This window comes from Megalopta genalis, chromosome 5 (genome assembly GCF_051020955.1).
Source record: "Megalopta genalis isolate 19385.01 chromosome 5, iyMegGena1_principal, whole genome shotgun sequence".
Taxonomy (NCBI): Eukaryota; Metazoa; Arthropoda; class Insecta; order Hymenoptera; family Halictidae; genus Megalopta; species Megalopta genalis.
The window spans coordinates 22,115,839-22,130,751 of record NC_135017.1 but is presented as its reverse complement, the minus strand read 5'-3'; the positions used below and the strand labels follow the sequence as shown (position 1 = coordinate 22,130,751).

General features: G+C 47.8%; 1 protein-coding gene across 1 annotated transcript in view; it reads left to right on the top strand.

The window, feature by feature from the left end:
* The window catches only part of LOC117219824 (uncharacterized), a 56,263-nt gene extending 43,391 nt beyond the window's left edge, over nt 1-12,872 (top strand). Inside the window, exons 2-3 of the mRNA XM_033469290.2 lie at nt 7,051-7,193; nt 7,909-12,872. Coding sequence (XP_033325181.1) covers nt 7,051-7,193; nt 7,909-9,813 — 2,048 coding nt within the window. The 3' untranslated portion in view covers nt 9,814-12,872. The remainder of the gene's footprint in view (nt 1-7,050; nt 7,194-7,908) is intronic.
* The last annotated feature ends 2,041 nt before the right edge of the window (nt 12,873-14,913 follow it).

Here is a 14,913-nt window from a genome sequence, read left to right as displayed (position 1 = left end):
AGTCAGAACGTGTTATCCTGTTCATTTAATTCGCAATAAAATTCTATTCTCTAATCACAGATATTTAAGCATTCAAAATTGTCGCAGTCACACAATAAATATAAATTATCTCTATCGTCTAAACAACGATTAAAATCGAACGAGTTCTACTCATCGTAACTGAAGAAAATGATACGGCAATGATATCCACACATTTTTCTCATAAAATTAAATATTGACATTCCAACTAACATTTAAAGAAAAATGTATGGTGCATAGTATCTGACAGTAATAAATTAGTTACTCTTCTCCGAAGCATCGTCATCTCGATAATCGACGAAAGCGTTCGCTCCTCGAGCGTTGCTGTTCCAGTTGCAATCGCTAGCTGCACATTGTGCCCGCGACTTTTCCCTGCCTGCAACGAGATTCCTCGATAAATCAGTTCTCCGATCACCCAGAAATTTTCGACCATTCCCGAGGAAAGTCATTCTCGAGACGGATCCTCCAGCATTCCGGATCCGCCGATGCCAGGATCCTGGAAGCATTCGAAAAATCCGTGCCACGCGGCGCTCCGCCAATTAGCCCCGTTTAAAAGTCAAGGTCCCGCCGCCTATTAACGTGTCGTAACTCGGCATTTACGTTTTCTGTATCCCCGTTGGTCGCTGCAATAACGGAACGTTGCAGCCGGCCATAAATCATCGGCTGCTATGGAATTAGCGGCGCGGCGGCGGCGGCGCGGCGGTTCTCGCGCGGCGAATTCGCGGCTTTTTGCGATCGGCGAGGCCTCCGGCAGAATTTTCCGAAAGTTCCCCAGCAAAGAGGTCCCCCCCGGCTGCAACGAAAACGGCTGGATAATTATTGAAATCGCGCGCGGAGTGGGGGGGCCGAGAGGGTGGTCGGCGTGCTCGAAACTCCGGCAAATCCGACGCGCGGGCTTTTCACTGGATAAGGGTGGTTCACGGGGGCCGCGGGGCGATGTGGAAGTATCGCGTGATTGACGCGGGCCTCATCAGCATTTCGGTCTCCCGATTGGCTGGACGGACCTGTCAATCAGCCGATATTCCACGCCTATTGGTTGTGTCCCGTGCCGGCACAGTCTGGCGCCCCTTTTCGGAGCTGGAGGGTCGCTGCTCGAGCCGATTTTTGCAGAGCGAACTAGAAAATCGTAGCACGAATATATTTGCTTCCTAATCGTCCATCTTTCTCGTTGGTGACCATTTATCTGTAAGCGTTCATCTTGTAGGGTGGTGGAGCCGGTTGCTGTGGGCTGGTCAATTGCTGTGCCTTTGGCTTGTTTACGGGCGTGATTAACCTCGCATTTATCGGAAAAGACGTGCGAAATTTTCTTAATCAAGAATCTCTCTCTCTCTCTCTCTCTCTCTCTCTCTCTCTTCTAGGTCTTCTTTGGTTAGGTTCATTCGTGTGTCATCTTGCAATCAAAACTGTGCATTGTTAGCGGCATTGTTATTTTTTTACGGTTAATTATTTTACAGTTATTTAATTTTTACAGTTAATTTGCAAAATCCATATTTATCTCAATTTTAGTGTTCACGGACATAGATTAATCGGCTTCTGAGCCATCCACATGTAATTCCTAAAGAATCATTTTTATCTTATTTTGCTCGAAACTAGCAGAGTTTCTATAACAAACCAGAAAACATCTAGAAAATTATATCTGCTTATAATAATCGTCTCTTTATCGTCGAAACTTATTGAACACAGTCTATATAGGGTGTCCCAAAATTATAATACAAGCGGGAAACGTGGGGTTTCTGAGCTCTATTGAAGTAACTTTTTCCTTAGCGAAAGTGCAACCCTTGACTTCGTTTACAAGTATTAACGAAAAACAGTGGGCCGCTTGGCGCCAGCTGATCTCGCCTCTCATTGGTCATTGCTTTTCGAAAATAACCCGTAAACAAAGCCGCGGATTGCACTTTCGCTAAGGAAAAAGTTACTTCAAATGACCTCAGGAATCCCTCATTTCCCGCTTGTACAATAAATTTGGGACACCCTATAGACCCAGCAAGCAGTATTTCATAGCGATCTAGAAATTTGCTGGCAGTCTTTTCCACCTTACAAACAGAATTTGTACAGTAACCGACAAAACGTGAAGAAAGATAAATCGGATCCTTAATGATTCACGAGAACAGATGTCATCTGTGTCAGCTATCGATGCCAACATTCCTAATCCAGCTGGTTTCCTATCAAAATCGTAGGCCTCGTCCAGGATACCATCCCGTGACCATTTACAGCGGGTTTTGCATAAATAAAACGCAAGATTGTCCCCGATAGCGCACAGCTATGATAGAAGGTATTGACGGATTCCCTCAGCAAATCCCCAGATAGAAATATCGATAAGGGCCGTGTCACTCACGCGATACTTCCACCCCCGCGTCTACTCTATGAAAACTCCACGTGCAGACTTAGCCCCCGCTGCACCCTCTATCTGTCGTCTTCCTCCTCGACCCCTTCTCCCCTTTCCCCGCTGCTATCCTTCGCCCTCCGGAGCTCGTCCTTTTTTATCCGGCTCTGTTTCCGTCTTTCGTTCGTTCGGCTTCTCTCTCGCCCGACCCCCCGGCGACTCGAAACCACCCCTCGGCCACCCTCGGCCACCCCTCGGCCACCCTTGGATCCACTCGCACGCCATGGGGTAGTTTAGCATCTCGGCCCTCCTCGAAAACGAAACGACCCTCCTCTCCGTCCGCAGAGCGTCACGCCGTACAGCAGTTTTTTTTCCCCTGGCCGCCGATACGGACGCGTTGCCAGCTACGAAAAACACGTGGAAACGGTAACCCCGTGCGAGGTGTCGCCTTCGACCAGGTGCCGCAACGATCGGTCATGTCGACCGAATCGGTCGATCGGCCGGAAAATTCGACGGCGCTCGATTGGATTGTTACCGGGCGGAACGATCGCCGCTTGTCCATCCACCACCGTTGTCCGCCGCGGCCTTCGACGAATCCGGGCTGGAATAATGACGACGATGACCTCGGGAGATGGATGGGCCTCCGCTTTTATGCTAGTCCGAGCTACGGGAAGTTGTACGCGCACGGCGCGGAGAAAAATTGAGAATCAATTTGTGACAGCAGAATTATCGACGCCGAGCTCGTACTGTCTTTTCTTCATAATTCGCGCTCAGATTGAGCACGAAAATGGACGATTCGGGAAGAGTTTTTACAGTTGTTGACAATCCTTGACTACAAGAACGAGCCACAAGGCTCGAGTAATCGTATCTCCTCTTACCAAGTTGTCCATTTTTGTGCGCAATCCGAGCGCGAATTAGGGAGAAATTACTGTACAATAATGTATACAGTATACTGTATAATAAATTACTGTATAATATATTATCTTGTAATAGCGACCAAATTCGAGTTACCAAAACTTTGACCGAATAACGAGGTTCGTCGAAATATTTCTGATCGAAAGAGTTGTATAATTTTGGCAACGGTTCAAGAAAAAGCCAGGAACAGATCATTATGACCCTGCGGTTTTAGTGTTGGTACTGAAGTGACGAATGTGTAGACGCCGGATTTTTATGCAAAATCATTTTTCTTATTCTTTTCATTAGTCTTAAATATCGTTCCATTAATAGATTTCGGTACGCGCAAAAATAAAATACGAAAAATTTATGAAACGGCATTGTTGGAACAAAAAGACGTGTTAAAAATTCTGCGGACACTTTTTCAGTCTCCCTTAAAGTATGCTAGGATTAAGAATCTCATTCAACCGTATTCTATCGATGAATTTTCACGGTTTCGACGATGTTGGAAGATAAAAGATCTGCGGCACGATAGCTTTAGCGTTAGGTAAAACCTGTTTTCTGGACGCAACTATTCGCAGAGGAGTGGAACACGAGCAGAACACGCTTCCTAGAAACAATAGCATCAATTACAAACGTTAGTAATTCATCGAACAAACGATTGCACGCTGCTGAATGAACGCAATTGTTGTACAGATCGGTGTCGATGCAGACGAGGGGATATAAATATCAAGCGGCCGAGGGAGAAGAGACGAGTATAGGGATTTGATTCGAAACGAAAGAATCCGATGCAACGTGGCGGCGCGCGATTTTTCAACAATTACCGTAGAGCCGGGCGAGCGAGTCGGTTCGATTGTTCGCGGCGCAGCAATTTCCACGCGGCGCGGCGGTGTGTATGTTATTCGCGTTACACGCGAGCAAGAAACCGCCGCGCTCGCATTAACATACTACGGGTCCGGTCTCATTAATTACTGTCAAGAAAACCGAGAAAAATAACTTACATAACCGTTCGAAACATCCCGTCCCTTCTAATATTCTCAATAAACGAAGAAAAATCGAAGCACACGCACCGGCGAAACAAACGATTCAATTATCCCCGTCACCGAACAATCGGCGAAACCGCGGGAAACGCATTACGTCCAAGGCGAACCGGTCGTGCGATTCAATTTTCATGGAGCGCGTCCCTCGCGGCGATTACTCGCGTTTTGTCATCCGCACCTCTCGACCGAGGAAGAAACATACTAAATGGCTAGGGAAACGCAGGGTTGCGAGAGGAAACATCGTAGACGCCCGCGGTTAATCGACCTCGATCGATGTTCTCTGTCTCCTCGAGCCCCCCGGACTCTCTGTGTTCTCACGATTTAAGAGACCGTCGACACTGATACCTTCACTCGCGCGAGTCCTACTTTTCTCGGTAATTCGCGCCGCTAATCGCAAGCAATCGCTAATCAGCATCGGGCTGATAATACGCTAACTATGAAGTCTAATGGCTATGATATATTCGTGAAGATCGTAGACAATTTTTAGGCATCGATACGTTACTTGACGAGGATTGTTTAATCGCTTCTGTCCCTTTATTTATTCGTGAGACAGTAAGTGCCGCTTCGAATAAAATAAATAATTATGTACTGTTAATAATAACTACTCCGTTAAACGTAGGATTTGGCATACGATTTTAGCGTTGCAGACTTTACGAAACAAAAATGTTTAAGCATGTATATATCAGAATCGTCGTCTTCTAAAATTGGACATTTAAGGGCAAAGGTTTATAAATGTATACTATAAAAATGGTGCATTTTTTCAAAAATGATTCGATCGAATACACAGCGAATACATTGGAAGAATTCGAGAATATTTTTACACTATATACAACTCGTTAAAATTGTTAAAAGAAAAGAGCAAAGACATTTTCATGCGATAGTTCGCCTCGCGATAAACTTCGGCCGCTTTTATTCGGCAAAAATAACCAATCAGAATCGACAACTTCCTTCACGATCATAGTTTCGAACCAAGTTACCTTTAATTCCTTTTTAACACGGTGTATCTGGCGCTGTTCAATTTCATCCGGCAAACAGCCGAACAAGCAGATTAACATAAAAACTGTACAAACGAGCAGTGTAAGGAACATCGAGTTACGGGAATCCGGTCTTGGAGAAAAATGAAAGCTGCCGAGGAGTTAATTGGCTCCATAGACCGTCCCTTTCCCCGCCGTATTTTAAACGAACTTCCGTCGAATTTTAAGTATCGAGACTTTGATTGAAATATTACGGCTCGCGGTCCCGGTGTGTAATTACTGTAGGCGACTATTAATGATTGTTTACACCATCCCCAAGGCAGATTACCGTAGTTCCTCATCGAGATATCGTGCTGTTCTTACTTTCATCCCCGCCTAGGTCCCTTCCTCTTTCGACGCTTCCCTCGTTATCTCGCGACAAGTTTCTTACTAGATAATAATTACGAGATGTTTCGCATCGACACGGAATACCGCCGGCTGGGAACTTGGCCAAAAGTTTCTAAGGAGCCCGGCAGCCCGCCGGAACAACGCCAGAACAGGGGGTTCTCTTCTGTCGACGCAGGGGGCCTATCCCCCTCTCCTCTCTCACTCGCTCTCTCTTTTTCCGTCTCTCTCACTTCTCGCTCTCGCTCTCTCTCTTTCTCTCTTCCTCTCTCTTGCTCTTTCACTCTCTCACAGCTTGTATTGTTGCGCGGGCGTCCCTTGCTCTCCGCGAATCGCCTAAATGATCATTAATTAAACGACTGTTCGGCTGGCGTAATCGGGCAAAAACCGGAGACCGCCTTTGCCCCGCGAAATGTGTTCCCGTCGCACGAATCTTGCGACAGGGTGTCGACATCTTTATCTGCCGAGGGCTTAATCGGTTCGTTGACACGAGGTTCAAGGTCCCGCTGCTTCAGACCAATGACCGCAGTCCAAAGAATTAACCCTTTGTGGACTAGAACTTTTTAGATTGCTGAGAACATCTCTTCCTGGGATGATTAGTTTACGTATCAGAGACTTGGACAATGCTGAAAATGTTTTCCTCCTGAAAACTAGATCATAATGATGCAAAGAAATTATGTACAATAATACAAATGAATAAAAAATAGAATAAAAAGTAGAATAATAGGAAACTGAACAATATATGCTGATGTTTTGTTACTTACCGAACGGAATAATAAATTTACAACTTCAGTAGGAAGGTATGCAACCCTAATGTCGTCACTATGTCGACATTCGTCCTTAAATGATTAATAAGAAATAGAATAATAGGAAACTGAACAATGTATGCTAATGTTTTGTTACTTACCGAATGGAATAATAAATTTGCAACTTCAATAGGAAGGTATGCAACCCTAATGTCGTCACTATGTCGACATTCGTCCCTAAATGATTAATAAGAAATAGAATAATAGGAAACTGAACAATGTATGCTAATGTTTTGTCACTTACCGAATGGAATAATAAATTTGCAACTTCAATAGGAAGGTATGCAACCCTAATGTCGTCACTATGTCGACATTCGTCCTTAAATGGTTAATAAGAAATTGTAGTATAAAAAATTAACCCTAACTACACTGATTTTACGTCTTCTATAATTTTTCTCAATGGAAAGAAATTTAGATTATTTGTCATACTAGAGCCAAGTGTCGGTAACAAGAATTTTATTTCTGATAATTTTCCGATTTTTAAACGAAGGGTATCTCGAGGAGAGTCCATCTTCTTCGACTTTCTATTTAGGAAAGAATTCGAAGCAATCCGGCACGAAATGGGGAGTAGATCCTGAACAAAAAGAGAAGAATAACCTCTCATTTTTCAGAGAATGGTCTGCCGAGGCGGCTGCGGACGGCCTACACGAACACGCAGCTCCTCGAATTGGAGAAGGAGTTCCACTTCAACAAATACCTGTGCCGGCCGCGGAGAATAGAGATCGCCGCGTCGCTGGATCTCACGGAAAGGCAGGTGAGAACAACGAGAGTTCCGCCAACTTCCAGTTCGTTTACATCGAATCGTCTGGGACCTTGCGTTCATTAAAAATGTACTCGGTCTGAAATTAGTAAAACTTGGAAGAAATTGTTCGAACTGAGTGCAGTACCTTCATTTTCTAATCCATTAGATCTTTCGACGTTTTGCGAATTTATTCAATCAGCTCTCATCGAAGAGCTCTGATAAATCCTAAAAGATTAAAAATAAAAACTGCAAAACTGCAAATCGAAATAGCAGCCACTAATAGACTTATTGTGAACACGTTAAGTGCCGAATATCGCGCCAAAAATTTCCCGCAAGATTTAACTAATTTAATCAATCAAATCGAAACTAGAAAATTAGAATTTACTATAGCAGCTATCAGCCCATACTCCTCTGTATTCTAAAAACCCTAGTAACCTTCACTTCATCCGAATATATTACAATAAAAAAGAATTTCAAAACCCAGCTAAAAATCAGTGTCACCCATTTGTGACGGACTCAGCGTATTAAGCACCCTAAAATCGCACCCGAAGAAAACGAGCAGATATTCGCGAAAGAGGAAGCTTCCGTCTTAAAAACGAGCCTAGCCAATTCGGCCCGCGATTCTTGTCCACAAAGTCACGAGAGTTCGAATCTCGACAATGCTCGACGAGAAAGATTCCTCGATGTTGTCAGCAGGGTCTAGCAAAAGCAAACGTTTGCATTGCAGGTGAAGGTGTGGTTCCAGAACCGGCGGATGAAGCACAAGCGGCAGACGCTGAGCAAGGAGGACGGCGACGAGAAGGACGGCTCGACGTCCGACGGTATGGAGAAGTCGAAAGGCGATAAGCTGCTGTCGTTGGACAGCGACGAGAAGAAGAGCTGCCACAACTGTGATATCTCCGGGGTGAGCGACGTGGGTAGCACGTTAGCCGGCGACGTGACGGAGTTGAGCTCGTCTGGTCGCCGGAACAGCAGCAACAACAACAACAACACCCCGAGCGCGACAAACAACAATAACAACAATAACAACAACAACAACAGCAACCCGGGTTTCAACGCGAACAGCAACGGCGCGAGCAGCGTGGGCAGCACTAACAGCGTGTCGAGTTCGTTCGAGAAGATGATAGCGGACGACGACTCGAGGTCGCAGGACGGCAGCGAGGTGACGTCGCCGAGCGTGGCCTCGAAGAAGCTGTCGAGCGACGTCAGGGTGAAGGTGGAGAGCGGCCACAAGAGCCCGAACCCTGGCAAGCAGATCTCCGTGAGCAAGAAGTCGCCGTCGGCCAGCACGAAGGAGCTCTGCTCGGTGAACAGCAACGGGGTGTTGCTGGCGATGCCGGACTCCACGGTGAGCACACCCGTGTTACCTGGCCAGAACTCGACGAGAAGCCTGACGCCGTCTTCGACACCCGGCACCCCGGTGTCCGTGCAACTGCAGCAGGGCAGTCCGCTGGGGATCCAAGCCACCCACGCGGCGTACATGCAGCGGCCCAGGAGCTCTCCGTCCTCGACCAGCTCGGTGGCGCCGCCCATGATGCACGGGTCCACGAACGCAGGCACCATGTCTCCCCACGGGGGCAGGAGCATCTCCAACGCCCAGCAGACCCATTTCCAGCAGCAGAGCGTCTACCAGTCGACCGCTGCCGTCGACTATCGAAACGGCGTGCCGAACAGGCAAGCTGTCCCAGCAGCGACGCAACAGTCGCAGTCGCAGAGCAACTACTGCTCCCGAGATAGCTACCAGCAGCCTAGGATCTCGTACCCGGGCGAGGTCCATCCGCTGTACGCGAGACAGAGCCAGGTGCTGGGGTCCAGGGTGCCTCATCACGTGAGAGGAACCACCGGCAACGCTTCGAGGACGATGTACAACGCCGGCTCCATGCAGTTCCATCAGCAGCAGAGTCAGTACAGCAACACCGGCGGCGAGTACAACGGGTATCCCCAAGCTGGGCCGCCTTATCACGCGTCTTATCATCGAGGCATGCAAGGCAGCAATGCCTACGGGCCCAGCCAAGGCTACCCCCAGCACGAACAGTCCACCGAGAGCTACATGGCTCCGGGGAACTACAGCTATCCGGTCAGCGGTAATTATCACGGGGCCGGCGAGAATCTGACCTCCCACGGCCACGCGGCCGTGTCCGTGCAGACCGGCCAGCACTACTACAACGACATCCAGCAGCAACAGCAGCACCAGCAACAACACACGGCAGAGGGCTACGTGGCCCATCAACCGCCCATGCACCCCAGCTCGGGCGAGTACCGGCCGGGAAACAAGTGTCATCCGAACGCCTACTACGAGCAGGCTAGTCAGCTCCACGTGCACCAAGGCGGAGAGGCCTCCAACATTCCGAACAGTTACGTCTCCTCGCCCGATCCGTTCCCAGCGCCCGGGATGACCACCACGGCCACTGCCATCGCCGCTGCCACCGCGGCTGTCATCACTCCGCCCGGCAGCACGGGCCAAGCAGAAGGCAACGCCGATTCTTACGGGAACTACGGAAACTTCTACGGGGACCCTGTCCATGGTGCCGCTCCGCCGCCGTCGGCCGATAACAGCAACAGCTCCTCGGACTTCAACTTCCTGACGAACCTGGCCAACGACTTCGCGCCGGAATATTATCAACTCAGCTGAGTTCACGAGACCGAGAATCCTTGCCAGCTGGACTGGAGCGACGAGCAGTGCTTGCTCAACGCGCTCTACTGATCATTGTGATGTGTACATAGTTGATCGTGCGCGGGTGTCCTGTCCCGAGGGTCGGAGACACGGTGGAGACATTCCGGTGAACCTACTTCTTCGGGCTCGTCCTCCGGGTTTTCGCGGTCGCGAGTGATACCGTGCCCGTCGAACTCTTCGGGTGATCTTGCCGCGAGTTCTAGGCAGCTGGGGAACGTGCTCGGAATGCTTCCGCAAGGACGCGGAGCGACTCGAAACGGTTCCGAGGTCCTGCGTCTTTGACGAAGCAGTCCGAACGCTTGCGACGTCCGACAGAATTCGAGCGTGCGAATCGTGAACCGACGGTCGCGGGTTCGAAAGTGACGCAGCTGGGTTCGAATCGGTGCACTTTTCTCGAAGGTGTCGTCGTCGGTCTCTCGGTGCAACCGGTTTGTTGTTTAGAAAACGTGGCTCCGCACCGATGCGAACCTCGACGCGTTTCTACCGAGCGCACTTTGGTTCGACGAATACGAAGTGGGGCGCTTTCGCTGACGATCGTCTCCGTCCGTAAACAATCGTTGCTACGAACTGATAATTTTCGACGTTCGACGAAAGCGAAGCCGATCGGCAAGTGAGATCGACGGGGACATGGATCATCCGGATCGACGTGCCGGTGCGTGTAAATAGTGCGGGACGAAGCCGAAGAACTCGGTTCCCGGGATCGGGAGCCCGCGGTGCAAGTGCAATCTTTCGAACGCGAACGATTTCTCGAGCTAGCCAGCCCCTGTGCACGCGTGAACGTGTTTCTGGCCGGCCGCCGTGCGCCATTTCGTCGGCCTCGCGGCGGCGCCATCTTGTCGACGCGGGGACGGAGATCGACGGGTGCGATCATCTCGTCGGGTCATCTCGGCCGGATTACGCGCGCGGCGGCGATTTATAATATTCGAGAGAGTCTGTGAAGCCTGATAGATTCGCGAGCAATAATTGATAGTGAGAGAACGCGTGTACATAGAACGGCAGTGGGAACGTGTGATGTTAACGTGCTGGCAGCCTCGGCGTTGCTTATTAGCACAACCAATTGCAGTTATGTTCCTCGTATTCTACGTTCGAATTCTCAGAACTCGGTTGCAAAAATGATAGATTCGGTTTTGCGATAGAAACTGGTAACGATATCGACTTTCAAAAAGTTATTAAAGAAGAAAGTTCGAGTAAATCTCGCAAGATTTTTAGCGATTTGAATCTTCCTTGCAATTAGAAGTACAGATGATATAACCGAACTGTATTTACACAGCCTTTCGGGACAATTTAACAAGCAAATTATCCGACATTCAACATCGCGGTTCTTAATTTTGATTAATCGAAGGTGGAAAGGTCGGCTGCGGGCGCGTTAACGAGAGATCTTAGCGAACACAGGGAGTATACAATCCGAGTGGGTGGAGTAGGTGCAATGCGTTAATTTTACTTAAGAACAGAACATAATCGTGTAACTGCCTACTGTAAGAATCCGAAAATTCGCTCTGGACGCAGTGAAACAGATGTGCGGGGGGAGAGGAACGTTTCCGCGGAGGAACCCTCGTTTTCGGGGTCCTCGTCGCGTCTCTTCGACAACGCCCCTCCCCCGAAAGACATTCAGCGTCCGACGAGACTGCCCGAAACGTTCCGAGTTTCGTTTAGTTCGTTTCAACGGTGCTTACTTTTTACCGCACGCCGGACTACGTTTCTTTCTTCTTCTCTTCTTTTTTTTTTATTTCTCCTAGAGTTAACGAGACAACATTTTCATTTTGAAACCGCCCATCATTTCGTTCACGGACCCCGCGTTTCCGGTTGGAATCTCTGCCGCTGTCGGGACGAGGCGAAATGTCTGTTCGAGGTCTTCCGACTCGAAACCGTGTCCGCTGGAAGCGTCTATTGAAGGTCGGCGAATTCTGCACCGAATTGGCGAACGATTGGCAAATTGCAAGCAAGCGTGCGGTTTAAGGGTATCAGGGATCGCGTCGAAAGGAAGTCTCTCAGAACTGTTCGACAACAATGCTCGATAATTCCTTTCTCCCGGAAAGAAATCTCGAAGGATTGAGAAACTGCAGGCCGACGGTGGCCATCTTCGACGGTCGTCGCTGACGACCCTTTCAAGCCGAACCAGCTGCGACTTGCTCGGGAGCACAGATTTACCTTCAAACGACAACACGAGTCCATAGAAACTTTTCTCGTTACCGTTCGGGCCCCGTCTGCCGAAGAAGCGAGCCACGCGTGAATCGGGGCAGCTTGTAAAACGTGGTTAATTGTAAAACGTGTCTCGTTTCATGGTAAATAATAACTTTCCTCGACGCGCGCGAAGCGTGAAACGGCGAGAACTTCGGAATTCAATTCGGTCACATTTTTCGTCGGCTTAACGAAACTCGTAGAATTCTGCTCGATTGTATTAACGACATCGGACATAGCCTGCGCGCGTAATAAATTGTAGAGAATATCACGGTGCACGATAATGAACGATAAAAACGGCAAACAGCGGTGGAAGAGAGTACCGAAACCGATCGAGAGCAGACAATTGCTTGTCGTCCCGATGGCGGACCGTAACTTTAAGCGAACCAAATAAAGGTCATCGTCATGAGCCGATAGTTAAAATACGAGGTAAGCTGTAGCTAGCGGACGTGTAACATTGATTTTCACCTGAACAGCGGGAATAAGAAGCCGTCGTCTGGCTTGTATAAAAGCATTAGGAGCCATGGCTGTTTACACGAGGAATCTTCTTTGTACATAGCGCGCTTACGTTAATCGTAACACACATACACACACATACACACAGGAAACGAGGCGACGTATCGACACTGGTACATACACACGTATAAGAGGAACAGAGACACAACACCGTACACATGTACACACGTCCACCACACGTTGTTTATTCAATTCTGAATGTATAATTCCCGAGCGACGAGGAGGATATCCTCGATTCGAGCGAAAAAAAATCTATCAGTGATCATCGCACACACGTGTACATTCGTTCACCGACGCAAAATACAGGTCGTACCAAACTTAAAAAAAAAACGCATTGTCTGTCATTTATTTCCGGTTTTTCTCTTCCTTCTCGGTGGACCGCGAATTTTATGCATTCGCGAACGTGACCGGTCGATGCAATTTGAAACGGTGATAAGATTGTTCGAAAATTATGGATACATTGTTTCCATACTGAATTATTATTTTGCATAAAAATCCGCGGTCTTATCTATCTATCAGCGAACAATGGACAAGGCGAGCCGCTGATTTCGGAGCTGCTCGAATATCGGCGACTGGAACAAACCTGGAATTTATGGAGGAAGTGCAATGGAACAGCGTTGATGCGTCGTTTTTATAAATTAAGAGATCGATCGATCGTTTCGTTTATATCTGTTTCACAAACATCTGCAGTCCATGGTTTCCAGATGGGGACAGCAGGCAATGAAAGTTGGGGAAATTAATCACGATCTTCGATTCCCATTCTTTCCTCGTTCGTTCCACGTTCATCAACTTCATCCGAGCGCCGAGGATCTTTGAATAAATTGAAAAATGGCTCGGGATGGAATCGTCCGATCTCATCAACACATATTTCAGTCTTCCACGGAATGTTCCCAGCGAGAATCATCGGTAATCGATGGAGAACAGCTTCGAAACACCGGCGCGATAATCGATGCACCTTTTAATCCCATGCATTGCAATTTCTTTCACAGCTACGTTGCACGCTTGTGTGCCACGTATTGCGTGCTTTCGTTTACTTTTGTCCTACAGTTTCGGTAGCAGGTGTATCAAATATTGTTTCGAATTCGAAGAAATGAAGAATGGTTACATTTAGCAGATCGAATAGCTGAAATGCAACAGGAAATACTGATTTCATCTGTGTCGAAAATAAAGTGCAAGCGGTTAAACTGCAACTCAATTAAAATAATTGAAACGAGTATTCTTGAAAAACGATCCTGCAAAAATAATTGTAATGCAACAGTATTACATTTACATTACATTACTTTTATTTGTGTCGAAGATCAAGCGTAAGTTAATGATTTCAATTGCTAACTAAAATGATCAAAGTAAATATTCCAGAACAAAGGATAAATAATAATTGAAATGTAGCAGGAAATATTGATTTCGTCTGTGTCGAAGGCGAACCGTATCTCGATTAAAATGATGAAAACAGACACTCTTGAAAACAGGTTTATGCATAAATAATGAAAATGCAACAGCAACTATCGATCTCACGTGTCAAACGTAAAGTGCAAAAGGCTGTGCTTCAAATCGTTTAGAAGATAGCGATCGGGGCGGATCGAGGGATTTTTCGTTGGGAAAGGACGCGGATCCGCCGAAGGACGCGATCGCTGTCGACAGCCGCGCAATTCGCGCGCGCAAATCAATTTTAATAGGGTGATAAATGCGGCGCATCGCGTCAGTAAAATATGGATCGAGCGCGGCGCGCGAGAGGGCCACGCTAAAAATAATATTTCAGTTCGATTGCTCTGATATTTCGAGTCATCCATCATCGTCGGTTCCTTCGCCGACACGGGGCTCGCAGGAAACGGCGATCCAAATACATACATTTCAGTCGCCTCTTTCCGAGGCACCGGCGCGATTTTCCCTACGAAATTCAGACGTTCCCCCCGCGATCCTAAGCGAGATCGTTCCAGATAGCCCGCCGGTGTCAGCTGTGCATTAGTGGACAACGGTGCAAGACCTGCTGCAACGAAGCCGTCCATTCATCGGACGCATCCTTTAAATTACATCAAAAGCGCCGCTCGGATAACTAACAAAAAGAAACTACGCGGGCCTGATTCGCAGAAAAACTCAGCCTTTTTAACGCCAGATATCTGCCGGATGGAATTGAAACGACCTACTTCGTGTCAGGTGTGTCAAATGAGCAATTTTTTTACCGTCCTGTGTGTGCAACAGAAATGTGAAATTTCAAACATCATACTCTCGTCGTTCGGCGCTCGATAGAACGACTTCAAAAAAATCGTACGGCAAGTTTTGAACGGTCGTTGCGAAGAGGAGACTCGAATCTTCGAATGCGCGTTAGTTTCAGTCGCGGGACAAATTTTGTCGAGTCTCCGGAGACGT